Source organism: Bos grunniens, chromosome 23 (assembly GCF_055505025.1).
Source record: "Bos grunniens cultivar Pamir isolate PY7600 chromosome 23, Bosgru_T2T1.0, whole genome shotgun sequence".
In the NCBI taxonomy this organism is placed as follows: Eukaryota; Metazoa; Chordata; class Mammalia; order Artiodactyla; family Bovidae; genus Bos; species Bos grunniens.
In genome coordinates, this window is record NC_141187.1 from 11,091,943 (window position 1) to 11,119,813 (window position 27,871).

Sequence of the window (27,871 nt, forward strand, 5' to 3'; positions counted from 1 at the left end):
TAGGTTATTAAATAATTTTATTGTACTGCATTTACAAAGAAAACAGACAATGCACCCAGTAGAAAGAATAAAAATGTGTTTGGGGTTTTATTTTTTACTGAGAGCAAATAGAAATCCTTTAGTGAGATCCTGGCAATTTGACAGTAAGTTCAATAAAGGTACATGGGAAAACTTGGAAGATCAAATTCTGCAGCTGCCTCTTTCTACGGCTTTGAATTCATCTGGCTCTTTAAGAGATGGGGGGAAAGCCCTTATTTGGTGGGAAAACATTTCCAAAATGAAGTTACAGGTTCTCTCATTACATTTCTCTTCATGTTAGTTGTTAAAACAGGGCCTTCTATTTGTGTATGTTTTGCTTAGTTCACTTTAATGTCATCACCAGAATTCCTATCATTCCACAATTGTGATTTTACAGTGTAGGAAAGAATTCAGTTCTAGTCTGGTATTGCTTTACATGAATGTATCGCTGAAAACCAAAAGTGGATTAGAACTGCTGAACGATTTTCCCTGCCGTTGTTTGATACAATCTATTTTCTTTATTCTTGATAGGTGCATAGACAGCCTCATTTAAAATTCTTTCTACAGGAACATGTCTGATTTCAGGATTACCATCAAGGATCCGATGAAACGGCTGGCCAGTTATTCAGGGTAATATGTTTGTGAGTTAAATGGATTGCATAATTGCACCACTTTTTCCTTTGCCTTTGTTGGTAAATGACAGAATCTAGATTCCAATTTTCTGTACAGAAAGTTGGCCACCCAGCAGTCTCATCGCTGCTTTGTTAGCGGAGCCTCAAGTTGCACCTCCTTGGCGTTCTGTAAATCAGTCCCGTAGCCACTTCTGGAGAATGCTGAATCCCCAAGGCCCACTTGGTCCGTGCAGAACAAGCAGCTGTGACCCCAATCCTGCCCCTTTTGCTTTTCAATATGACCCGAAGAATATATGTAATGTCTAGGGCAAGTCTAGGAGAGGCTCATCCTAAAATAAGATTCACAAATTCCTTTTCCCATTAAAAAAAAAAAGCCTCAAGTACATTTCAATCATCTCAAAATTTAAAACTTACATTATACAAGGAAATAGCAGCAGAGAATGGCTAATCTTAAACCAATCGAGAAAGAAAAGTAATAAAAACAAACACAACCCTCAAAATAAACAACAATGAAAAAAGTACCATCCCACCCCCTCCCCTTGGTTCTTGTATCCTGGGATTTCGTTTAAGACCTGAAGCCTCTGAGAAAATGAGAAGGGCAAAGCCATAAGGGGAAACTGCTTCATGGCTGAATTCTGGACGAGGTAAAGCAAAGGCCCTAAATAAAAATTGGGGACTGTTTGTAAAAAAAAAAAACAAACCCAAGAACTCTAGGATAGTTTCTTCTTAGATGGGAAAATCTCTGAAACTTAGTTCTCTTTCCCAGAGTCATCCTCAATTCTTTAATTATGGGGCAATAAACTCAAGTGCAATGAGTAAAGTGCCAGCCAGGGATTAAAAAACAAAAAATAAACAGCCAATCAAAGTAATTCTGCTATTAGGGTACAGAAAAGACACAGGAAAGGACTGTTTGCAGAACATACGTGGTTCTGAAGAAATTACTAGTCAATGGTTCCAGTTCTGTTTCCATCAAAAATCAGACTGAAGATTCGAGGACCTTAGGGTTATTAAAGGATGAAAGGAATTTGACAGTGCTTTGAACAGTGATAAATGTTACCTAAATTTGGTGTTTATACAGCTCATTTAAAAACACAGTAGCTTAAAAGTCGCAGAAAAAAATATGAAGAAAAGAGAACAACAGAAACAATCCAGGAAGATGATGCAGCCTGGATACAGCAAGTTTAATGTCTCTGCTGTACATAGAAGTAACACCCTTTCCCCTTCTCATCCTCATGCTGGCAACAGGATATGCACTAGAATATTTGACTCTTAGAGTCAGTGAATAAAAGGATGAGCTCATACATCTTCATAGCTCTTTTTAAAAGGATGCTTATAATTTAAAGGATGTCCTGATGGAAAGACAAGGGTACAGGGTGTGAGGCTGTTTCACATTTTAGTCCATTAGTCTTTGGCAGAGCCCAATCAAGGCCAAATTCACCTAGGATGCCCAATGGCTGTGGGAGGATCTCCACAGGGTCAAGTAAGCAAACCCAAATGAACATGTTGGATTAAATAAAAGACACAAACACCCTAGAAACCCTTGAAGGCAGAGCTTCACCCTGAAAAGGGAAGGGGGAAATGCTTGGAGGGGAGGGGTGGAGGGCCAGCCCGTGATCTCTGCTGCAGTGCTGGACTGGGCTTAAGAGTTGAGCCAAGGGTGCCGGAGACAATCGGCGGCAGTGGCCCTCTTCTCGGGGATCAGCTCCAACATGGGCAGTAAGAAATCTGTGAAGCCGGCTGCCTCTTCCTGAGGCCACTCATACTTCTCCACTAGAACCTCAAAAAGGCCCCAGGGTTTCAGCTTCGTGATGTGTTTCAGGTCACCTACGGTAAAGACAGTACAAAGAAACTGACCAACATTGCTAAGTGACATTGTTCTGCGGAAATCCAGGAACTAATCCAGGCAGTCTATCAAGAAATCAAACTGCCACCAGAATCTAATCCTTCTCTATTCATAAAGCACCTCTCTTATCTAATGCCTTCCTTGGAAAGAAGTGTCTCCATTTTTCACGAGGCCTAAAAATTTAAAACAATATTTTGATCCACCATTCTAGGATTTTTCGTCCTGAGCAAGTTGGGTAGGCCCGTCAGGAACGAGGTATTCACTAAACTGAAAATTAAAAGCCGATATACTCAGCATGGTCTTATGGTATTCAGAGGCAATTTATTACCACATACGAAGAATAATTTGCTTGTACTCTATTTTTGGCTCAATAATCTAGTAAATGTTGCTTCAAAATAAGGCAGTAATTAAAAAATAATGAGCTAAAAACCACGTCCAACATGTATAAAAATAAAACTAAAAAAACACAAATTTTCAGATACAGCTGAATCACACTGTACCATTTTGGAACATCAATCTCCTTTTGCCTCCTCGAAACAATTTTTTTTTTTTAAAGACAGTCAATTATCAGTGACTTGTTAAGGTTAATGCTGCTTTAATTTTTTTTCTTATGTAACACTTCTTTGAAGTCTCTTCTGTGGGCAGTGAGTGCCTGATTACCTACTTGGTACATGCATGCCATTGACCTGACTTTGCACAAAAGGAAGAACTCTCAGGAAGCACTTCACCACCTTCTTGCCCCAAACAGAAACATTAAGAAATGCTTGCTTGCTCTCAAGTGCTGACAAAAAAAGATTTTTCTTAGCACAAGTATAGAGATTTTGAGGAAAAAGGGAATCATGACAAAAAGGGAAAAAAGGTTGGACAGTTTTCTAGCCCCTTGTAGGATCAGGTTTTCACATTTCAGTATTTGGAATGCTTAAGAAATACATATTTAAATATGTCAACATAATATTATCCAGTAAAAAATTTAAGGTGAATTTTATCTTTGTTTTCCTTACTAATAAATGATAACATAAACTTACGAAATTCAAAGTATAAAAATTAATTTTACTTGTCTTTTGATAGAACTGCCTCAGCAAAATCTGCCCATTTTTCAGAAGTGCTATAGTAGGAATAATCAACGAACTATGTGCCCACTACTAATTTAATATGAAGTAATCCCCATTTAGAAATCAGGAGACTGAGTTTGGGTCAAAGATCGTATCAGTAGTACAGCAGTTGGAATCTGAACCCAGATGGTCTGGCTCCAGTCTCTGCTAAGTCACAGCTCTGCATTCAAGGAAGAAGCATCCTTCTTGAGGTGTTGAGGACACTGTACCCAGCAGTACTTACCTCTTCATTGTCAAACACTTTTGTCCCCTCAATGTCTGGGAACAAACACACTTCTTTTACCTTTTTTGGTGAAAAACTCCTTGGAATATTTTCCTGCCACAATGAGCTTGCGAGGCACCTTCCCCAGAAGTTCTATGATCAATGCAATGTGATCTGTATGTTTCAAACATTTCAAGAGGGGGGAAAAAGACATACATAATAGGAATAACGAACATAATTCTAAACACTGGCAGAAAGAGTAGCATGCACACCTCTTTGTAAAGCATTTCAGCTTGCTTTCTGTCCTAAATGAGAAGAGGACTCTATCCATCTAATGGAGAATCCAGAAAACCATTACAAATCAGATAACCACTCCAGTGGGACTTGAGTGGTAACTAAAAACCATCTTGGTGTGAATGCTCTGCTTCCTGAAGCTGCATCCCTGGGACCTAGATGAAAACTCATGTTAACAATACTACCTCTGCGATTGAAGAAGTCCTGTGAATATTTCCCACTGAGGGCAAAGCGTCTTGGAATTCTGCCTATCAGCTCTATAATGTGCGCAATGTGGTCTAAAATAGAAGGGTAAGAAGAACAGGATCAAGGACAAGCTGTAAAAGAGGTTTTTCTATGAACAGCTTTTTCAAAAACTAGCTACTTAAAAGGAACTACAAATAAAACCCAGGATACTCAAGGGAAGACTGGGAAGGCCAAGAATTATTTCAGGTGATTGATCACCTGTAGTTGGCAAGTCCCATTCTAAAGTTTGGAGGCTTATCTATTTTATTTCTATTTTGTCTATATGTTTAGGTTCAGGTGGGTTTTACAAGTAAGGTAAAAAGTGTACCAATATGCTTCAGACATTCTAGGATAGATACTGATAACAGATATTTATAACAGTGTTCAATAGGGCTCTGTGGGAAATAATATCACTTTATTTAAGAATGTTCATGACAAAGCACTCACATATGATTAAGTTTTCACAATCACCTTGTAGAACAGGCCAAAAATTAAATACCCCATTTTAAAGGTGAGAAAATAAAACCTCAAGGTGAATGGACTACTTGAGTTACACAGCTAATAAGAGCTAGAGCTCAGATAACAGCCCCTATCTCATCATGTCTTGTCCAGAGGGTTTTTTGTAATTTAATAAATCATAGTTTTAAAGAAAAAATTAGCAACAACATTTAAAGCACAGCTATTATACTTGACCACATTTGGCTCTAAAGTGTTTAAGTCATGCAGTGCCTTGTAACTGTCCCAGCAAGACTATGGACTGTGAGCGCTGCTAGGAGACGTGCAGTTTGTCTCCAGGTGAGCTTGGACTAGCCTGCATCCACACCTACAGACAGCCCTACTACCTTTCCCTGCAGGTGGCAGAAAGGAAATACGAAGAGATTTAAAAAGCAATGGCTCCTAGCCACAAAACAGTTTTAAAAATGACTTTAATTCTGCAGTTATAGAATCAAGGTCAAAAGGAATCACTGAAACCTTCTAATAATGTATCTCAGAGGGGAATAATATGCTAGGGACATTCACATATCTGGGAATTTGGGAAGGTTTCAGGTGCTTCCTATTTTTCATGTAAAGGACTCACTGGTGTCATTTAAAAGCAGCTTTTTATTCATGAACTCACTATAACCTTTGGGCGGTCTGACTGAATTTATGATCTGGTAACAAGTATTTCACTGATACGAAATTTTTGCCAATTTTAGGCAGGATCTGCAAATAAGTATCTTTTTATACATTAATTATAAATGAGACTATAATTTGTCTTACTGTAAACTTCCAAGTAAAATACTGGTTCTTTTATTATTTTTCTTATGCTAAGGAATTATTTTCCCCTTGAAATCGTAACATTACTTTTAGTTGCAGCAACCTACCTCTCGTTTATCAATTAATCATAGGATTAATATACCTGACAGGCAAAATTATTAAGTATTATTCTAAGGTTTAGGGCTGTGGAATGTCTCTAATAGCAGAAGACATGCTACTTAGGCCCCAGTCCTACCATGACTCCTAACCCTATGCCTACACTAGCGAGGGCTAAGCGTTTACTTTTTCCTGCTCCTATAGTACTGAGGTTTTATCTCAGGACTATTAGTATTGACTGGAACGGAAGGGAGTAAGTTATGATCTAAATATCTAGGGTAACTGGTTCTCTCGCGTCTCTTGAGACTTTCATTTACATTTCACTTTTCAGGTTTGATAGCATAATACCCCATATAATATAATTCTAGCCACTATATGAGTTTTGTACCACAGACTATTTATAGGGAATCTAGGGAAAGAAAAAAAATTAATTACCCTTACAAAACAGATATAGTAGGGCTTTCTTTTTTTTGCTGTGCTGTGCAGTGCAACATGTGGGATCTTAATACCTTGACCAGGGATTGAACCTGGGCCCCCTGCATTGGGAGCATGAAATCTTAACCACTGGACTACCAGGGAAGTCCCTAGTAGTGCATTTCTAAAACAGTGTTAAGTCTATGCCCCCAAACTTATAATCCAGAAAAGAAGCAAGCAGATAATAGGGAAAATCAAGTGTGTACAGAGGTAGTAATTATAGTATATTCTTAAAAGGGGCTTATGTATTGAAATTATGTCCAAATTGTACCCATTAAAATAGGTATATGGCTATGGAGATTAGTTAGCAGAGCATTTTCCAAACAATACTTAGTAGGAGGTTTTACTAACACTGCCTATTGACACCCCAGTTTGAGAAAAGAGCACTGTCAGTTCCATACAGCACAGAACCTGTTTTCTTAAAGGATCAAGGAAAGCACAGAAAGTAAAAGACCTATTTTCCACCCTGGGTGGGTACAGTGGCAGTACTCTCTCAAAGTAATCCCCAATGATTCTGAAAACAAAAGCGCCAAAATCATATAATAAAGAAGGTAAAACATTCCTTTAATAAAGTTCTTAAATTCATGCTATCATCTAGTTACTTGAACGCCACCATGATTAAAAAAAAATAATCACACATGTAATTGTCTGGTTTCACAGCCTCTCAGATAAAGCAACTGACAGCTTAGGCTTTTCCTACTGGTATTGTAAAATATAAACCTGTAATATTTTCTTTTAAAATGGAATTCTAAATGTTAGTATCATTTAAAAAGAAAAAATATATAGCTTTCATTTTCAGAAAGGAAAAAAAAAAGAACACTAAATGCTGTATAATTTATATAGACAAAGAGGATATATTCTCTGCATTCAAGGAGTGTATGTATGTTGAAATTGACTTCCGGATAAAGTTGGAAGCATAACTAGGCAACAAATCGATGAACAGGTAGATCCAAACTGGGTAAAGAATGAATCACTGATTTACTAATATACAGGAAGGAAGACAACTAGATGCTTTAGAAGAAATCTGGCAAATACAAGTTTCAGTTCAACCAACTGTGGCCTTTTCTCTAATCTTTACATAGAATTCTTTAATATCTATCATAAAATATCTACTATATCTAATATTTAATATAAAATATATTTCTTTTCTGGGATTTATATATACTTAGCACACTAAGAAGACTAAGGCTCTTTAGTACTAACAGATGACAGCCACCATGCACAGACAGCCTTAGGTGAGAGGACCTACCTTCATCTCGAGTGTACTCCTCCCCCGAATGAGGTTCAAATAAATAGTCGCCTGTGGCCAGTTCAAAGGCCTAAGAAAAAGAGGAAAAGCTTATGAAAGCCTTAAAAAAAAAAAGACCTCTGGGAAGTTTACTGCTATTTGGCTCAATTTTAGTAATTTTTTTTCTTGGAAAAACCTGCAAATGTTGTCTAAAATTATTCTTAAAGAACTTTCCTTTCACACCTGCACCTTAATAAAATGGAGCAAGAAAACTGCAAAAGCTCAGTTAATATCAATATATGGATTATTCCAAGCCCCCTGCGTCCCAATCTCTTAATCATTAATTCAACTCTCTTAAGTTTCTCTTTTTGCTCAGAGAGGGACATATCTAAGGTGATTCTAAGTTATTAAATTATTCATGAGGTGAGTATTTTTTAATAAATTCACACATCTAGAAATTAAGATTTTGTACTTAAAACCAAAAAAATTCAGAAATTTTTCTACTTAGGACTCTTTAGAGTTTGGTAGAAAGCACTTTTAAAGTAAGTTTTGCTTTGGAAAGCACTTCTTAAACTGTCCCAGATAGAGAGTTCCCAATTCCTTGGTCTATAGAGAATCAGAAAAAGATGAAGTATAAACGGAGTCAGAAGCCACTAATACTGATCAGCAGGTATGCATTCAACAATCAGAAAAAGAGAGGCATGTCTCCTATAACAAGAAAATTTGTAAACAGTTTAAGAGGGTCTGAAAAAGCGATTTCCTTAGGAGTAAGTGTCAGTACAGAGGACAGCATCCGAGTGATGGGGCTGTATTAATTTTTCAATGATTAACAAGAGAGCAAGTAATTTAACAGCAGTTTTAAAAAGGACCTTATTGATATAAAAAGTACAGTTATCAGTCAAGTGCTAGTAACCACGGGTTAATTTTGACTGACTCAATGGTGCCAAGTATCCCAGACAATCTCAGGAATGTGGGGTGAATTTAGTTGGGGCACATTCTCAATTTAGATCCAGGTCTAGGTCTTGGTGGTCTGCCATTGTCACAAAAGCAGAGTCTTTCTCAAAAATGTATCACCTGGGCTGTACTACTGCCCAGAACAAGACCACAAAACCAGAAGTTTCAGGATTGTCTCTAAAATGTCAGCAATGCTGTGTGGCTCCTTGCTCAGCATAGCTTGTTTTACATGCTAGCAGTTCATTACTGAACTACACTGATAAAGCAGATACTTGTTACACCCTCAAAGCAGAACAGAAACAAACGGATTCTTGTTCATCAAAATTTGTCAATCTCTCCTAAAACCAGTACTTTAATTTTTCCTCATGTTGAGATTCAGTGAAAATATTACAAGTTAAAAAAGAAGATAGTTTTCTAAAAATTTAAAATACTCTAGGCACGTTCCTGGAAGTCCAGTGGTTAAGTCTCTACTCTTCCAATGCAGGAGGCATAGGTTCAATTCCTGGTTGGGGAACTAAAGTTCCTTCCACATGCCATGTGGTGTGGCAAAACAAAAACAGATCAAAAACACTAAAACTTTCCATCTAGATACTTAAAGTTCTCTAAAAGAACTTTATTTTTGGAACATAAGGTAGTTGCTTATTAGTTACAATTTTATAATTAACAGTACAAAAAACCCAACCCAAACCAAAAGATCACAACAGAACTAAAAACCCCTAGAAACTTGCTTACAAAACACCTAGTTGAACATCTTTCCTTTACAGATGAGCAACCTGACCAGAACGGAAAGGCCAAGTCCATCCCAGATCCAGGGCTCTGGTGCTACACTCCTGTCCTTGTCTCATGCTGACCAAAGGGCCTATTCTATGCCAGTCAGGGTCATGCTAACAGCCACAGGCAAAACCAGTTACTAAATCCAGTGTGCTGATACCTCCAGATAATGGAATATTATTCAGTGCTAAAAAGGAATGAACTATCAAGTCATGAAAAGACACGGAGGAACCATAAATGAGTATTACAAAGTTAAAAAAAAAGCTAACAAATCATGCTGTTTAATTTCAACTGTATGATATTCTGGAAAGATAAAACTGTGGACACAGTATCTATTCTTTATTCATTCTTAATGCTCTTCACAGAACATTCCCTTCTTATAATTGCTTCTAACTTTGTAGTATCAATCACTAAAGTGGTAGGCAATCTCACAACTTGCCTTTTTACTTCTCAGAAAGGGTCCCAATCTTTCTATCAATTGATTGCACAGGATGAAGGAGGATCCATGTCTCCAGGACACTTATGATATTCTAAGATTTATTTTTATTCTCTGAGTATGGTGATATTTAAAGCAATATTTCTATGTCTATTAGCAAATGAGAGAAATCTGGGGTAATAAATGGGGCTCAAGTTTTCATGATACTGTCTCAAGTCAGTTAAGTACCTTCCCTTACTCAACAAAATTCCTGTATGTGAGCTGGTCCAAAGAGGGGCCTACGTTAACCAACCCCTCCTTTCATCTTTTTTGTCTTACTTCTTAAGCCTGACATTGTCAGTACTATTTTCAACAGCAAGCAGGACTTACTGCCCTCAACTAAACTATTAAAAACCACATCATAGTAAATCAAAGGCCACCTACACACTAGCTATATTTTGTATGGGGGCATCTGTATCAGTTATTTCCTCTACCACATCAAATCCCTCAATACAAAGCTTTAAAGTACGGCAAGAAAGAAGTTTTTTTCCCAATGTTTTTCATCTTGTGCACCAATACCAAACCATCTTCATTTCGGGTAGCCCCCTGCTTAAAAGACCACTGATGTGTCAAAACAAAATAACAGCTGAAATTATAGTTTGTTTCTGGTTTAGTTCAGTCATTTGATGGTCCACAAATATTTATTAAGTATTACTGTATACTAATGAATTTGTTTGATCTTGTTCTTGTTTCCTGGGAGGGCGCCTCTAAACTCTTGGGATTTCCAAGTCATAAAAGTGACTCTTATTCATGGTGGGCCCCTTAGGACCGCTCTTCAGTTTATACTAATAAGGTGACTCATAGTGGGTCCCTAGACACAGTTTCAAGAGCAGGGATGAACATGCCCCCAGTGTGGGTAAGACCAATTGTACAATCAGGAAGTTGAGGTGTTGAACTGAATGTTGTCATGCCTGACCTCCTAATCTCGCGGAAGGATAAGGAGGCTAGAGACTGTAATGAAATCTCAATAAAAACTCTGGGCACTCAAAGCTTGGGTGAACTTCCCTGGTTGGTGATACACATTGATTTGTCAGGAAAGTCAGGTATGCTAAGGACACAGAAGTTTCTTCATCTCTGGTACCCTCTCAGGCCTCAATATATGCATGTTTTCATTTGGGTGGTCCTGATTTATATCCTTTATATCAGAACTGTAATATTTTAGCTCTTTCTTGAGTTCTGTGAATGATTCTAGCAAATTACTAAATCTGAAAGGATAGTGGAAATCCCCAATTCGTAGCCAGATGGTCAGGAGTGTAGGTGGCCTGTGGACCCCCGAGCTTGCAGCTGGTGTCTGAAGTGAGAATAGTCTTGTGGAAAACTATGCCTTTAATCTGTGAAGTCTGTGATGACTCTGGGTAGTGAGCATTAGAAATGCACTGTAAGCACCCCCTCAAAAAGTCTCAGGCCCTGAACCAGACACTTAGCTATATATAATAATAGACATGGCTCCTGCCCGTACGGCACTTACAACAAGTAGGAGAGAAAAAAGTAAAACACACAATCACAAATCAGAATACCTCCATTTCAGGAAACAATTTAATATGCTCCAACATGAAGCTATTTGTGGGAAGTCATTTAATAGCAACTAAATCTGATCACTTGAGTAGTTGCTTGACAAGGAGAAAGCAGCAACTTAAGAATCCATGGATGACTGAGCTTCATGTCTGAAGAACTGCTGAATGTATAGAACTGTATGCTGCTAAGTCACGTCAGTCGTGTCTGACTCTGTGCGACCCCATAGACAGCAGCCCACTAGGCTCCTCTGTCCCTGGGATTCTCCAGGCAAGAACACTTGAGTGGGTTGCCATTTCCTTCTCCAATAGAACTGTATAGAATGAATCAATTTCCAGGGTTTTTCCTATCTGATAATAGAGCTGAAAGGGCAAGGGGTACCTGTAACCTGCAAAAGCAATACCACTTCTGAGCAGTTGTTTTTAACACCCACCCCCAGCCCCATCTGTAATAAGAAACATTTGGTTCCTTCACCTAACAGGAATTGGGCAGGAACTGAAAGGAATGCCAGATGTTTATACCTAAGGTTTTGAATTCAGACCTCTCCAGACATGGGATTTAGAGTGCCAGTAGTAAGTCAGAAAAAAATTTCTTTACTATTTTTTTAAATTGCTGGTCTACTGAAATTAGCAAATTACCACATAACAAGTTAAAGTCAACAGGAAAAACATTACCATGCATGCTGTGCTCCAAATGTCAGCAGGGGTATTATAGCCAGATCCTATCAAAACTTCCAAGGAGCGATACTGCCTTGTTTGAATATCTTCGGTGAAATGTTTGTGCTGAGTAAATGAAGGAAACAGTATTTTAAAATTCATTTATTCTAAAAAGTAACAAGTCATAATTGCTTAATAACGGAGATTAAGATAAATTCACCAAAGTTTTCCCTAAACCAAAGTTCTCGTGTGGCTCATTTCTTAAGTATCATTTTTATGCTATTGGCTTTAAATAGCACTTTTCTTTACATGCCATCTGCTCTAAATTATTTCTGCAAACATGAGCCTGAACTTACATATGGATAACACAGGTTAGGCAATAACAAATTGTTTTTTAAGAAATGGAAAACTATCACCCCAAACAAAAGTTGTTTGTTTGTCTAAAATACTTTGCATTTCAACATATAAATGTTCCCAATTTAGGTTCCATTCAAACTTTTCCTTGCTGTGTTCTCATCATGAGAAAATAAAAGATGTAGGTTTCAAGTTTTAAGAGCCTTACAAACACCACCCAAAGACTTCTTGCCTTCAGTCTCGTTTTGCTACCTCACCCCTCCAAAAATACAAAACATTTATCTTGGGGACCATGTTAACCACTATGGAGATGCAATGATCAAAACAACCAGTTTCTTTAACACATGTATGGGGAAAAGGGAAAACATCTAAAAATAAAGAAAACAGCAATTTGTGAAGCGCAGAATTTAGGCAGAGTAAGCTTCAGGCAGAAAACCAACACTGAGAGGAGCTCCAAAGGGAACAAGTTTGACCAGAAGTACTTCAGGTAGAGGGGACATCACAAAGGCATGGAAAGACATTTGCAAAAGCCAAACACAGCTAACTGCTAGGCTGAAGAGTTCAGATTTCATCTGGCGACAAAAGAACACCACAGCATGTTAGGAAACAGGAGAGCGTCCTGTAAGAATACTGACAGGACCTCTGAGAACACCATTCCGGTAATCTTCTTTTGGTTTATGGCCAGATTTAGGCTTAGTAATGAACATCTGAACAATGGCTGTGAAAACAGGAGAGAGAAGAGTTAAAACCAAGGACATTCACAGGAAGAATAAGCACAATTTAAAAATTCAATGGCTAGAAGTGGGAGACAGGAAGAAGAGTCAAAAGGAACTCTGTGGTAGAAGTTGTCAACAAAAAATGGGTGGAAAGCCTTAGAGAGGGATGTGGTTTTACAGGAAAACAATGGGTTCAGATACTGAGTTTGAAGTGGAAATGTACTACAGGTGATAACACTTAGAAAAACGGTCATGCTGTTTTCAAGGGAGCTGTCTCTACTCATGGTGCCTTACTACTGCCTTACAAAGACTCTGTAAAGGATAAATGAGGCCAAGAGTCATCAAAAGAAGTTGAACTGGAAACACACACATCCACTTATTCCTGAAACTCCACTTCTGTAGAGAATCCAGTGTTCAATTTTTAAAGAATAAACTTGACAGGGACTTCCCTGTAGGTTGCAGTTAAGACATGTGCTCCCAATGCAGGGGGCCTGGTCAGGGAACTAGATCCCACATGCTGCAACTAAGACTCGGCACATTCAAATAAATAAATACATTTTAAAAAATAAATAAAGAATAAACTGACAAAGACCGAGAATGGCAAAGAAGTCACAGCAATACAGTTTAGGAGCTGGAAAGCAGAGAGATCATTATTAAATGTCTTAATGGATCCAAGGAAGCTGAATAATAAGCCACTAGTGAAAGCTGAGAAGCACAGTGATAAATACCACAGTATTCCTCCTCCCAAGGATTTCGAGGTATCAGGTTATTTCTGGAAGTAGGCGGGTAAGTGGGATTGAACAAATGAACACTGCTTTAGAACACCTTTTAAAGAAACAGAGCTCAGAACACAGGCATGATGCAGTGTAACAGCCCTTCCCTGACCCAACACAGAGGTTTTGTCTGAAGCAGGTAAAACAGCTCCTGGAGGATGCTCGGCATGGTTGAGGGGAGAGTACTATTCTGAATACAGGGCAATTAAGTGACTATATGTAATTGTATGCTGAACCCCCAGTTTTCTAGCTTAACTCAGTTTTCAAAACACTAGCAGTCAGGCATTTACTCTCTGGTTAAGAGATTTGAGGAAGACTTAAATTTTCTGTGGGAAATACGACCAATCTAAGACCTTGACATCTGAGGATGAAATCAAACAGCTCAGACAGATCATTTTATAGTGAGTAATTCAACAAGATCCACCAGGCACAAAGCTTCTAAACAGCTTTCTGGCACTCCATTCAAATGGTCAGTCAGTCTTTTGTTTAATGACCCTAAACAAAGAAAGCAAGGAAGATACCATATAAAGAAGAAAATGGAAAAATAATATCCTCTCAGAGATAATCATGGAACCAAGGAACTCTTAAAAAGTAAGAATATAATAAGAGAAATAAGAAAATATAAGGCTTAAAAGCACAAGCTGAGAAATCTCCTGGAAAAGGAAGTGTTAGAAAATAGAAGAGATATGCAAGAAAATTAGAGAACCTGAATAAAATCTAACATTTGAATAATGAGGTACCAGAGCTAGAAAAGAAGAGAATTAAAGAAAAAAAAAATAAAAAAATCAAGAAACAAAACCAAAGAACCAGCGTTTCAATACTGACAGCACACACTGGGTTCTTAGCTAATGGATAAAAATAGATGGCATGAGGCACATGGCTGTTAAATGATCCCACAGACTTCCTCAGGGGAAAAGATTTCATACAAAGGTCCAAAAATCAGAATGACTCTAGACTTTCAGCAGCAATGACAAGAAACTAGAAAAACATGAAGCAATGACAAACATTCTGAGGGAAAATGATTTTCATCCTAGAATTTTACATGCGGTCAACTGAGTATAAAAACAGAATGAAGACATTATTAGCTATGCAAGGATGCTCACTCCTTTAGGAAGCCACTAAAAGCTGTATATATTTCAAACAAAAACCACGATGGAGTAAACCAGGAAAGAAGATCAGAGAGACACAAAATGTATATATAGAGAGAATTAACAATAATCTCGAGGATGACTATGAAAGGAAATCTCAAATGGCAGTGACGCAGCAGATGAACCAAAGAGATGAACACAGATTAGAAGACAAGTTCCAGGATAGAGCTCTTTAGGAAGAAAAAGTTGACCAATACCCAAGGTATCCATGTGTATTAAAGTGTATGTATTCAAAGCAATGGGTCAAAGTATGGGGTGGAATTAAATGATAAAAGTTAAAAACAACAACAACAAAATGCGTAAATAAATGAAGCAACAGTGTTAGGCAAAAAGAGAAAAGGAATCATAACACAATATATACTTAGTTTAGCTGAAGATAGCATCAGAGTCCTAATAATAGAAACATGAAATTATTTAGCCCAAAGTCATATTAAATTGACAAGATAGGGGATAGATATAATGGCAGGTAAGTCCTATTGGAAAGGAAGAAATAGCTAAAACTGAAAAGAATTGGAAGCAATATACCTAAGGTATTTATTAACAATAATGAAGGTAAATACCATTATGCAGGGAGTGAAAAACTGGCAAAGGAAGGGCACAGATTTTTGAACTAAAATCTATGTAAGTGACCCTAAGCTATATATGTATGTGTGTAAGTGATGAGCGAAAAGTATAATATTTTAAAAAACCAAGCTCTTTGAAAATAATATAAAATTCCATTAGAGAATGCCAGATGCTGCTGTGCTTAAGAGACCGGCAAGATGTGGGGTCAGACCAGGACCTGGCAGGACAGGCGCCACGTGTAGTCACCACCGTGCTAGTGCCCAGGTCAAGCCTGCGCCCACACAAAGTCACTTTAGCATAGAGACTCATTAAAAAAAAGAAATGCATGCGAGAACTAAAGAAAATAGATTAATTCTGTGTAGAAAAATGACAGGAAAGACAACCCAAATAAGGCAAAGTATGCCAAATGCACAAGACAGGTGTGACGGAAGGCGTTCCAAACACAAAGGCAAAGGAACTTGAAATGACGTAAGCAGAAAACTGACAGACGTTTGAAGTTTATACCACATGATTTTTGTTAGAGTCAATGTTTTCCTCTATAATTGCTTTAAATACTTAATAAGCAGCTCCTATGTACCAGGTACTGTTCTAAGCACTATAGATACAGCAATGAATGAAAAAAAATCTCTGCTGTGATGGGACATACATGATAGCGAAAGGGATATTAAACAAATATGTAGAATCAGATTGGGTTAAGTGCCGTGGAGAAAGAAAACTTAGGGGAGAGGGTGAGAGGAAAAAAAAGGAAATACGTGAGTGAATATAAAAGGTGTGTGGGTGTAAAGAGTAGTGGTTTATGTTAGGCAGGTGTTCAGGCAAAGATCCCCCTGGTAAGATGCCATCTGAACAGGAACTTGAAGAAAATCTACTCTTTTTGAAACTAAGTTTTTTGCTTCATGTGGTGGTATGTGGGTCACAGTAAGGATCTTCTATTCATTCTAAAGGAAGCCACCACAAAGTTTTGAGAATATCTGACATGCATTTAAAAGGATCACTCTGATAGTTGTGTTGAGAACAGTAAGAGGAAAGGACAACGAAGAGAAGTGAGGAGCCACTGTAGTCATGCAGGTAAAAATATGGTGGCCTGGTGAGATAATTCCAATTACCTAAAAAGCTTTTCCATATTCCTATCAGTTAGTGCTAGGTACTGACTTGATGTTTACTAAAATGTTACCACAATATTCTGGAATCAATACTGAAATTGAGATCCTACTTGGTTATGAACCATTAGATATAGAATGTCATGTGGAATAGGGAATGTGAAATATAAAAATGAACAGGATCTATTAAAGTGGATTTCACCTCAATAGTCTCCAGCATCCCTGTTTATAAAGCATACGGCTCTTTGAATAGTACTGTTTATTGTGCAACTCTTTGTAGATTTTTAAAAAGATATTCATTAAAAACAACACAAAAGCACTAACTTGGTAAACAACAGTATTAATAAGATACTATATATCAAAACCCCCCTTTAAAAAAAGCACTCAACTTCTGACTTAGCAATGTCATGTCTGGGCATGTTCTAGGTCAACTACAGAAGACTCATGAGCAAAGACTGTTCATCACAAAGAACTGTCAAGAATACGTGAAGGTTGTAGTATATTAGCAAGTATCACATAAAACTGAATTTGATATAAATTTGTGGTTGACAAAGGCTCCAAAATATATTAAATGAATTAAAAGGTTACAATTAATAAGTTGGTTAGATGCTGATTTAAAAAACAGAAGGGAAAGTCTGAACGGGGGCATTTGGACTATGAATGTCAATGAGGATACAGATAAAACCAGCCAAGAGTGGATATCACTGAATGTCGGTGACAGGTACCTTGTGCAGGGGCAGGAGGGGACTGTTTCAGCATACCATTCTCTCTACTCATGCAAAGGTTAAGAGAAAGCTAAAATGGTCACTGGCAATCTAGGTTGAGAACTGCAGATGTTTGCTTCTTTTCGCACGACGAAGTCCAAATTCTTATTTATCCCCAGTCTCTTCAAAACACTGAGACAAGCTTAACTTACCACCCAACAGGCATTTCCAAGATCAGCGATCTTCACTTGGAGCTTTTCTGCATTTTTTGGCTCAAGGGGGTTAACAAGAAAATTTCCAGCAGTGGATTTTCCTATAGACAACAGGTATCATCAGTAAGAGTGTTCAATGAACAGAGAAATATCCAAAGGTTAACAAAACTCTGTGAGGTAACACACCCAGGCCCCCAACTGGCCACCTATTAATACATTTTCTAAGACTGAAAACAAGTAAAAGCAACACCTCAAGTTTCCAGAAATAAAACCTCTGCCTTCAAAGCGACAAGTAAAAACGCTGTGTGTTCACTATATGACCAATAAAGATCAAACTGAACTACACATCTATACACTGAAGGTAACTCGGATACCTGCTGTAAAGCTGTATTTATGACAACAAAGGTATACTTTTAGAAACTCATGAAAAATTTTTTTCTATGTGGTAATTAAAAAAAAATTGTATAGTTGATTTACAACATATTAGTTTCAGTATACAACACAGCAACTCAGCATTTTTATAGATTACATTCCATTTAAAGTCACCACAAATAATGCTGTATTTCCCTGGACTGTAAAATATATCCCTTAGCCTGTCTATTTTATTATACATAGTAGCTTGTTCTTCTCAGTCCCCACCTCCATCTTTCCTTCCCCTTCTCTCTCTTCTCATTTGTATGTATACCTGCAAGTCAATTTCTGTTTTGCTCATTTATTTTTTGGGTTCCACATGTAAGTGATAACATACATTATTTGTCTTTGTCTGATGTATTAGAAATTCATGAATATCTTATGGAGGAAAGGAGTAATGGGAAACTACCTTTGTTGTCTAGTGGTCCATTATGTTCTTGCTCTTGTTCATCTTCACAGGGTATCTCTGCCCGAATGCTTTCTTGAAGTTGGCTGATGTCCTGTTCACTGAATGATTGGTCTACGTTTGATGAAGACTGGCACATCATGGTATCGGACACCTCAGAGGTTACAGGTGTACAAGAGTCTGTTTCTTGAGATGTGCTGCTGTCTCCATTTTGGGAACTTAGTAAACTAGGTTCCTGCTTCAAATTTTGGATATCACAGTCATTAGCATTACGTAGATCCTCTTTAAGCCTCAATGTTTCTTTATTACTGTTCTCAGTAAAATTAATGATTTCAATTACTCCATTGCAATTAATTTCTGCTGCACCACCCTCTATACCACGTCCTGTAAGTGTCTGATCCTGGTGAATGGTACTTGACTCTTCTAAGGAACAAACAGACAAAAAGGATGCACATGTATGCGTATGCATGAAAGCAAAAAAAAAAATCTCTCCATAAGATTAGAACATTTTCCAGAACTTATACAGAGTGACATAAAAACATGATTGCACATCGAAAGCCTACTCATGGAAGGACAAAGATCTTCTAATTCTTACCCAATTGCTAAAAAAGGTCTATGTTGCATTTCCTGAGAAAACTTAGAAATTACATTTGAATATTACCTAACATTTATGACAAGTTCTATATTCTTACTGTGTAAGGACACCCCCAGAGATGCTGTGTACGCATGAAACCACTACATTATATAACAATGATAAATTAAAGTTTGCTATAAAGTAATTTGTGATGCTCTATTTATACCAAGTTTTTCTTGGGTCATTTTATTAGGTGGGTTCTCTTTCAAAGGTCTTTCAACAGGCCTCTCTGATTCTTCTTGCTGGTTTGGTCTTTTTTGCCCGGGGCCCGACTCTTTCTCCATTTCCTCAATCTCCTGCATTCGCTTCTCTAGTAATTCTGCCTGGCGCTTCTGCTTCTTCTTCAATTTCTTCTTCTTATTCTTTGACATTTTGTCAGCCTGGGCGGAGATTACAAACAGATAAAGCCTTCAGGTGGCTAATCCATTACCCCTAGTTGGAGATAACTATTAATTTTAATTACTTCCTGATTAAATTCCACTATTTCCCTAACACAACACTTAAGTTTTTCATTAACCAAAAAAATGCAGATACTCTTATGAAACCAAATTAAAACAAAATACACAACAAATCTTGGTCCTCAGAACAGTCTGTGGGGCTGGTTCACGCTCAAACATGCTCAAATTTATGGAGGCCTCACCAGTACAAACTTGCTGAAGACACACAGGAATTTACTGGAGAAAATTACAGAAGCGCAGGAACATTTTTTCTTTGTTTTCTAAACTCTAAATAAACTGTGATCCATAAGAGAAGAACCCCTGCCCATTGCCCATAGATCAGAATTAAATGTAGAAACACCTTATACTTACTGGTTTAGGTTGGGGTGCGGTACTGACTGAAAAGAAAAGAAAACCAAGTCAGAATCTTGGCATTCAGCAGGCAACATAAACTAAGACACCCTATCAGAATGAAGTCTTTTTTGTACAGTGTGTTAAGCAACTGTGAGAAACATTAAAAAAAATAATAACATTTAAAGAACAATGCATAGAAAAGGTGACCCATTAAAATAAATTTAAACAAACTCTTCTCCAAATAGAATCAGTACATGCAAAGAACCAAGTGCCCGTTTCTGATTTATACTATTGTTTAGTCACTGTCGTGTTTGACTCTTTTGTGACCCCATGGACTGCAGCCCACCAGGCTCCTCTGTCTATGGGATTTCCCAGGCAAAAATATTGGGGTGGGTTGCCATTTCCTTCTCTGGTGGATCTTCCCGACCCAGAGAATGAACCTGCCTCTCCTTCACTGGCAAGCGGATTCTTCACCACTGATCCACAGGATAGCCCAATTCACACTATTAATGTTGCTAAAATCCCCTTCCCATGTAGCGCTTAGAATGGAATATGATAGGCAACAACCATCTCATCTCTTACCTAAGGCTAGTTCCTCTTGGCACTTGTCAGTTTTAAAAGGAAAGTGGTATCAACAGTTACGGTAATTTATTATATAGTATGTTATAGATATTAATTTAGTTTAGCTGGAAGGTAGACTCTTCAGTCCTCCTTAAAAAAAATTTTTTTTTTAATTGTGGTAAAATAAACTCATAAATATGGAAAACTCAGCAGTGGCCACAGGACTGGAAAAGGTCAGTTTTCATTCCAATCCCAAAGAAAGGCAATGCCAAAGAATGCTCAAACTACCACACAATTGCACTCATCTCACATGCTAGTAAAGTAATGATCAAGATTCTCCAAGCCAGGCTTTAGCAATACGTGAACTGCGAACTTCCAGATGTTCAAGCTGGTTTTAGAAAAGGCAGAGGAACCAGAGATCAAATGGTCAACATCCAATGGATCATGGAAAAAGCAAGAGAGTTCCAGAAAAGCATCTATTTCTGCTTTATTAACTATGCCAAAGCCTTTGACTGTGTGGATCACAATAAACTGTGGAAAATTTTGAAAAAGATGGGAATACCAGACCATCTGACCTGCCTCTTGAGAAACCTATATGCAGGTCAGGAAGCAACAGTTAGAACTGGACATGGAACAACAGACTGGTTCCGAACAGGAAAAGGAGTACGTCAAGGCTGTATATTGTCACCCTGCTTATTTAACTTATATGCAGAGTACATCATGAGAAACGCTGGGCTGGAAGAAGCACAAGCTGGAATCAAGATTGCAGGGAGAAATATCAATAACCTCAGATATGCAGATGACACCACCCTTATGGCAGAAAGTAAAGAAAACTAAAAAGCTTCTTGATGAAAGTGAAAGAGCAGAGTGAAAAAGTTGGCTTAAAGCTCAACATTCAGAAAACTAAGATCATGGCATCCCGTCCCATCACTTCATGGGAAATAGATGGGGAAACAGTGGAAACAGTGTCAGACTTTATTTTTTTGGGCTCCAAAATCACTGCAGATGGTGACTGCAGTCATGAAATTAAAAGACGCTAACTCCTTGGAAGGAAAGTTATGACCAACCTAGATAGCATATTGAAAAGCAGAGACATTACTTTGCCAACAAAGGTCCGTCTAGTCAAGGCTATGGTTTTTCCAGTGGTCATGTATGGATGTGAGAGTTGGACTGTGAAGAAGGCTGAGCGCCGAAGAATTGATGCTTTTGAACTGTGGTGTTGAAGACTCTTGAGTCCCCTGGACTGCAAGGAGATCCAACCAGTCCATCCTAAAGGAGATCAGTCCTGGGTATTCACTGGAGGGACTGATGCTGAAGCTGAAACTCCAATACTTTGGCCACCTCATGCGAAGACCTGACTCATTGGAAAAGACCCTGATGCTGGGAGGGATGGGGGGCAGGAGGACAAGGGGACGACAGAGGATGAGATGGCTGGATGGCATTACCGACTCGATGCACATGAGTTCGAGTAAACTCCGGGAGTTGGTGATGGACAGGGAGGCCTGGTGTGCTGTGATTCATGGGGTTGCAAAGAGTCGGACATGACTGAGCGACTGAACTGAATTGAAATTCAAAAAATTTCCCTTTTAACCATTGTAATGCATACAGTTCAGCAGTGTTCATTTCACATAGTTGCACAACATTTCTAGAACTTTTTCATTTTGTAAAAATGAAAACTCTATGCCCACTGAACAGCTGCCCCTTGCCCCTGTGGAGGTATTCTTTTTTTTAAGGGATGTGTACAGACAATTGATACTTCACCTTGAGGATCAAGAGAGTTCCTCAAATATAATTAAATTATTAAAATTAAAATCTGTACCACGAACAGAAAAAAAATATCAATCGTAATCATAGTAGCCACCATTTATTTTATACATAATACTGTGTGGCATACTACTAATTGCTTCATGTGAAATTTAATCCCAATAAGTTATGCATGAGGAAAAATGCAGTCAAATCCCTTGCCCAAGGTCATTAACCAATGAAGCAAGGATTCGAAACAGGTATGTCCACTCCAGTGCTCAAACCCATACTTTTAACAGCAATGCTATCATGTCCCTGCACAAGGATCACTGATTCACATAGGTCAGCATATATGAACATCAAAAAAAAAGAACATCAAATCACAAGAGAAAACATTTTAACATGAATCAGCTTTTATAATACACAACATATTTGAACCTAAAAGGCACAGTATTCTTCCCCTATGGAAATAATACTCAGCATAAAAAAGTCTTTTGAAGGCTGGAACTATTTTTTACTTAAGTACTTACTGTACCTTACTCTTAAGTGAATTAGTGGTGCTTTACTTAACTGCCAGGTAATAGAATAAAAACAGGAACTTTTAACTTCTAATGAAAACCAAGTCCCCAAAGAAAATACACCTGCAGATCCGGAAGGTGGAGGAGCTCCAGAGCGCTGCCATTCTGTTGCTTCTGCAGCCAGCCTCCGGATGTATTGTTCATTCACTGACAACAGGATGTTTTCTGGTTTAATGTCAGTGTGGATGATACGGCACTTGGTGTGTAAATAATCCAGACCCTGTAACACCTGAATGGGAACAGAACAGTAGACTTACAAACACTGAATACAAGTCTTCCTGGAGAAGAAAAAAGCTACAATACAACACTGTGAAAAATAAAGATATAAAAATGATATGGTAGTTTCCTACAGAGAAGAAAGCTTTTTCTTTTTTTTAAAAAACTTCCCCAGAAAGACTAATTTTAAACTATAAACAAAGGAAAGAGTTTATTTGCAATGAAATGTTCTTTCAAGCTTTACAGAGTTAATTCTATTTGAAGATATTCTTTAAGTACATTATAGAGACTGAGAATAAATGGTTGACATGTCCTGTAACTACTGAAATGTAGGTGACGATGAAAGAGATTTAAGTATGTTTAAATTTAAATTTCCTTATTGAAGAACTGAGGTCTTGTGCTTCCCAGTTTGGCGCTCTGTCCAACAAAACACATTAGTTAAACAAACTGTTTGCCACTGAAGTATTACTACTTTCCTGATGATAAAACTCCTTTACTGTATATTGAAAGCTGTTTATGAGAAAATGCTCATGAATAATGTAAAGAGCGGGACGTAATTTGACAAAGTATTCTTTATCAATATACAATCCGTTTTTGCAACCAGAACTTCTAGATAACGGTCCAAAATTCTAAAATCAGGCATTAAACACAGCTCTCCATCTAATAATTAATACGGAAGATGAACCTGGGGGAAATGGTTGTGCTAAAACATTTAAAAACAAACGCAATAAACCAATAAACCCTAGAGGCTGAATAAACAATTTCAGCAATTTAAGAAACTTAGTTTTAGAAGTAAAAATTCTATTGGAAATAGGAAACTCCAGACACTTTAAGAAACTAAAAAAACTACCACATGCAAACTATTATGTATAAAATAAATAAGCCACAAGGATATATTTTACAACACAGGGAATATAGCAAATATTTTATAACTATAAATGGAGTACAACCTTGAAAAAATAGAAAATAGTAGGATACATACTTGCTGAATAATTTTTTTGACACAAGGCAGAGGAAGCCCTTGATAATTGGACTTGATGATCCACTTGAGTAGATGATGCCCCAGAACTTCAAATACCATGCAGATATCTAGGAGTTTGTTAAGGAGGAAAACAGAGACAGAAGAAAAGGGCAAGACAAGCTGTGCTCCACCCCAAGGAAATTATTATTGTATTCTTTCAGTATAAAAAGTTACAGCGCTTTACCTGAAAAAAAATCTAGCTGTCAATATTATGAAATTTCAAAGGTTAATATTTTGTCACCAAAAATACCCAAAATATGGAAAACTTGGGGGGGGAGCTGGTTTATCAGTAAAACTATGCATCTAAACAGTGATTAAAATAAGAGTGAAATATGTACATAAAGCTAGTGAGAGCACTAGGCTTTAGGTGTTGATCAGCTTCTTCCCTAATGTCAGAACTAATGTCCAGGGTAACAACTCCAACTCTCCTAGTATCAGAGCAAGGAAAAATAAATTCTGCTTTAGCTACAGAAAACAATATACCAGAACAACCTAAAAAATGTAAATGTCAGCATTTTTAAAGAACAAGAAGCTGACTTGCTTTATCCTCTGCAGTGCACAAACCTGACCTTGGTGCCACCGCCACGTGTGCTGTGTGAGCACCCAGAATCCCACTGCATGACAGGAATACTCTGCGGACCTGTAGTGCTAGGGCCAGGGCACTGCGGGGATTTTAGTAGGAAGATGTTGTATTTTCGACAGAAGTTTCTATATAAGTTGGAAAGTCAAGACATTTGTATGTAATAATGATCCAGTGTTTTAAAATAGACTTCTATTTTAAATAAGATTCTCCACTAAAGGAAAACCTGGACTCCTTAAAAAGGCCCAATCCAGGGCCTTTTGGCAACCTGGAATACCTTGCTGTGCCTACAGTAAGGGAACACATCAAGAGAAAATAAAAACCAGCTTGAAGAAACCACGGGCCGAAGTTGAGAACATTTTGCAGAGTGAAGTTATGAATTTGCTTAAACTAAAAACAAAATGAATCCAAACAAGATACTAAAATAAGGGTGTGTTCAAAATATCTTCTTTAGAGAAAAAGTCAATTAATAAATATATAAAGTATGACAGAAATAAAAGTTGCCATTTTACAATCACTACAGTAATAACTGAACTGTTTCAGGTAAGAATCAATGAATACTAAAACTATTGATAAAGTCTGCTGGGAGAAAGAATTCTCATGGAGTTACCCTATGACCCCACAGACTGCTTACTAATTATAAAAGGAAAAAGGTACTTTTAAACAGGGAAATCCAGAAGACTCTGCCTTAACCAAGTGATCAAACATATTATCACCAATGATAAACACAAATTCACATCATGTACCCTCTGATGTAATACAATGAGAAAGAATGTAGTATCAGATCAGATCAGATCAGATCAGTTGCTCAGTCGTGTCCAACTCTTTGAGACCCCATGAATCGCAGCACACCAGGCCTCCCTGTCCATCACCAACTCCCGGAGTTCACTCAGACTCACGTCCATTGAGTCAGTGATGCCATCCAGCCATCTCATCCTCTGTCATCCCCTTCTTCTCCTGCCCCCAATCCCTCCCAGCATCAGAGTCTTTTCCAATGAGTCAACTCTTCGCATGAGGTGGCCAAAGTACTGGAGTTTCAGCTTTAGCATCTTTCCTTCCAAAGAAATCCCAGGGCTGATCTCCTTCAGAATGGACTGGTTGGATCTTCTTGCAGTCCAAGGGACTCTCAAGAGTCTTCTCCAACACCACAGTTTAAAAGCATCAATTCTTCAGCACTCAGCCTTCTTCATAGTCCAACTCTCACAACCATACATGAACACAGGAAAAACCATAGCCTTGACTAGATGGACCTTTGTTGGCAAAGTAATGTCTCTGCTTTTGAATATGCTATCTAGGTTGGTCATAACTTGCCTGCCAAGGAGTAAGCATCTTTTAATTTCATGGCTGCAGTCACCATCTGTAGTGATTTAGCCCAAAAAAATAAAGTCTGACACTGTTTCCACTGTTTCCCCATCTATTTCCCATGAAGTGATGGGACGGGATGCCATGATCTTAGTTTTCTGAATGTTGAGCTTTAAGCCAACTTTTTCACTCTCCACTTTCATCAAGAGGCTTTTGAGTTCCTCTTCACTTTCTGCCATAAGGGTGGTGTCATCTGCATATCTGAGGTTACTGATATTTCTCCCGGAAATCTTGATTCCAGCTTGTGCTTCTTCCAGCCCAGCGTTTCTCATGATGTACTCTGCATATAAGTTAAATAAACAGGGTGACAATATACAGCCTTGACGTACTCCTTTTCCTATTTGGAACCAGTCTGTTGTTCCATGTCCAGTTCTAACTGTTGCTTCCTGACCTGCATACAGATTTCTCAAGAGGCAGGTCAGGTGATCTGGTATTCCCATCTCTTTCAGGATTTTCCACAGTTTACTGTGATCCACACAGTCAAAGGCTTTGGCATAGTCAATAAAGCAGAAATAGATGCTTTTCTGGAACTCTCTTGCTTTTTCCATCATCCAGTGGATGTTGGCAATTTGATCTCTGGTTCCTCTGCCTTTTCTAAAACCAGCTTGAACATCTGGAAGTTCACGGTTCATGTATTGCTGAAGCTTGGCTTGGAGAATTTTGAGCATTATTACTAGCGTGTGAGATGAGTGCAATGGTGCGGTAGTTTGAGCATTCTTTGGCATTGCCTTTCTTTGGAATTGGAATGAAAACTGACCTTTTCCACTCCTGTGGCCACTGCTGAGTTTTCCAAATTTGCTGGCATATTGAGTGCAGCACTTTCACAGCATCAGCTTTCAGAATTTGGAATCGCTCAACTGGAATTCCGTCACCTCCACTAGCTTTGTTCGTAGTGATGCTTTCTAAGGCCCACTTGACTTCACATTCCAGGATATACCTGACAAAAATGATTAATGAATTTAATCATGAGCAAACAATCAGGCAAATCCAAATTAAGGAACAATACAACTGGCCTGGCTTCTTTGAGGTCAGTAGGGGGTGGTGGTGGTGAATGCATGAAAGAAACTGTTCTCAATTAAAGATTTAAAAATGGACATGTTCAGTTCAGTTTAGTTGCTCAGTTGTGTCTGACTCTTTGCGACCCCATGATCCGCGAACACCAGGCCTCCCTGTCCATCATCAACTCCCAGAGTTTACCCAAACTTGTGTCTTTTGACTACCTTAGAAAATACAATCAAAATTATAGTGAGATATCATTTCAAACTCACCAGAATGACTAAATTAAAAAGATTAGGGTTTCTCTGGTGGCTCAGTGGTAAAGAATGTGCCTGCCAATGCAGGAGACATGAGCTCAGTCCCTGGTCGAGGAAGATCCCACATGCTGTGGAGCAACTGAGCCCGAGCGTCACAACTATTTAGCCTGTACTCTGCAGCCTGGGAACCACAACTGCTGAAGCCTGCATGCCCCAGAACCTGTTCTCTGCAATAAGAGGCCACTGCAGTGAGAAGCCTGGACACTGCAACAAAGAGGAGCCCCTGCTTGCCACCAGCTACACAAACACCTGTGTAGCAAAGAAGATCCAGCAGAGTGAAAAACACGATTAAATGTAGGGGAGGATATGGAGCAACTGGAGCTTCCATGCTGCACTAACAAAAGTGTAAAATGGTACAACTGCTTTGGAAAACTGGTCAGTAATTTCTTAAGAGTTAAACATGTGTCTAGGAAGTTCTTTAGTCAAGATAGAGTAACAGGGACTGGGTTTACCCTCTTGCTTTAAGCAACAACAACAAAATCAAGCAAAATACATAAAACAACAGATTTAATGACCTTGGATATCAGGCAAAGAAGACAGTGATGTCTGACAGATTACTGTCTTCTTACTGTCTTGAGACTTTTCAGGCAAACCCCTTGAGTTAAACAGATGGAACTAGTCTTGGGAGATCAAGGCAGCAGCTATGGTTCACAGAACAAGGTACTAGAGAGGAGAGAGCTGTAGAGAAAGAGAGCCCTGAAGATCTGCAATGCGGTCCGCCTCACACATTCAGCAGAGCGGTAATCAGCACAGGCATATGAGGAAACTACTGGGGGGGAGCCATCTGAAAGGACTCGAGGGAACAGTGCCCAGCATCCCCACAGGGCTCCAGCCAGGAGGACTAGGCAACTTCAGTTACAGGCGAGAAATAAACCCACACATACGTGATCAATTAACTTACAACAAAGGAGCCAAGAATATACAATGGGGACAGT

At 38.3% G+C, this 27,871-nt stretch overlaps 1 protein-coding gene across 1 annotated transcript in view; it reads right to left on the reverse strand.

The window, feature by feature from the left end:
- Positions 1 to 27,871, reverse strand: part of SRPK1 (SRSF protein kinase 1) — a 73,590-nt gene continuing 45,719 nt past the window's right edge. The window contains 10 exon segments of the mRNA XM_086371343.1: positions 1 to 2,474; positions 3,889 to 3,981; positions 7,403 to 7,472; positions 11,768 to 11,875; positions 17,321 to 17,421; positions 18,141 to 18,560; positions 18,938 to 19,151; positions 19,581 to 19,606; positions 22,508 to 22,673; positions 23,643 to 23,749. Coding sequence (XP_086227469.1) covers positions 2,290 to 2,474; positions 3,889 to 3,981; positions 7,403 to 7,472; positions 11,768 to 11,875; positions 17,321 to 17,421; positions 18,141 to 18,560; positions 18,938 to 19,151; positions 19,581 to 19,606; positions 22,508 to 22,673; positions 23,643 to 23,749 — 1,490 coding nt within the window. The 3' untranslated portion in view covers positions 1 to 2,289.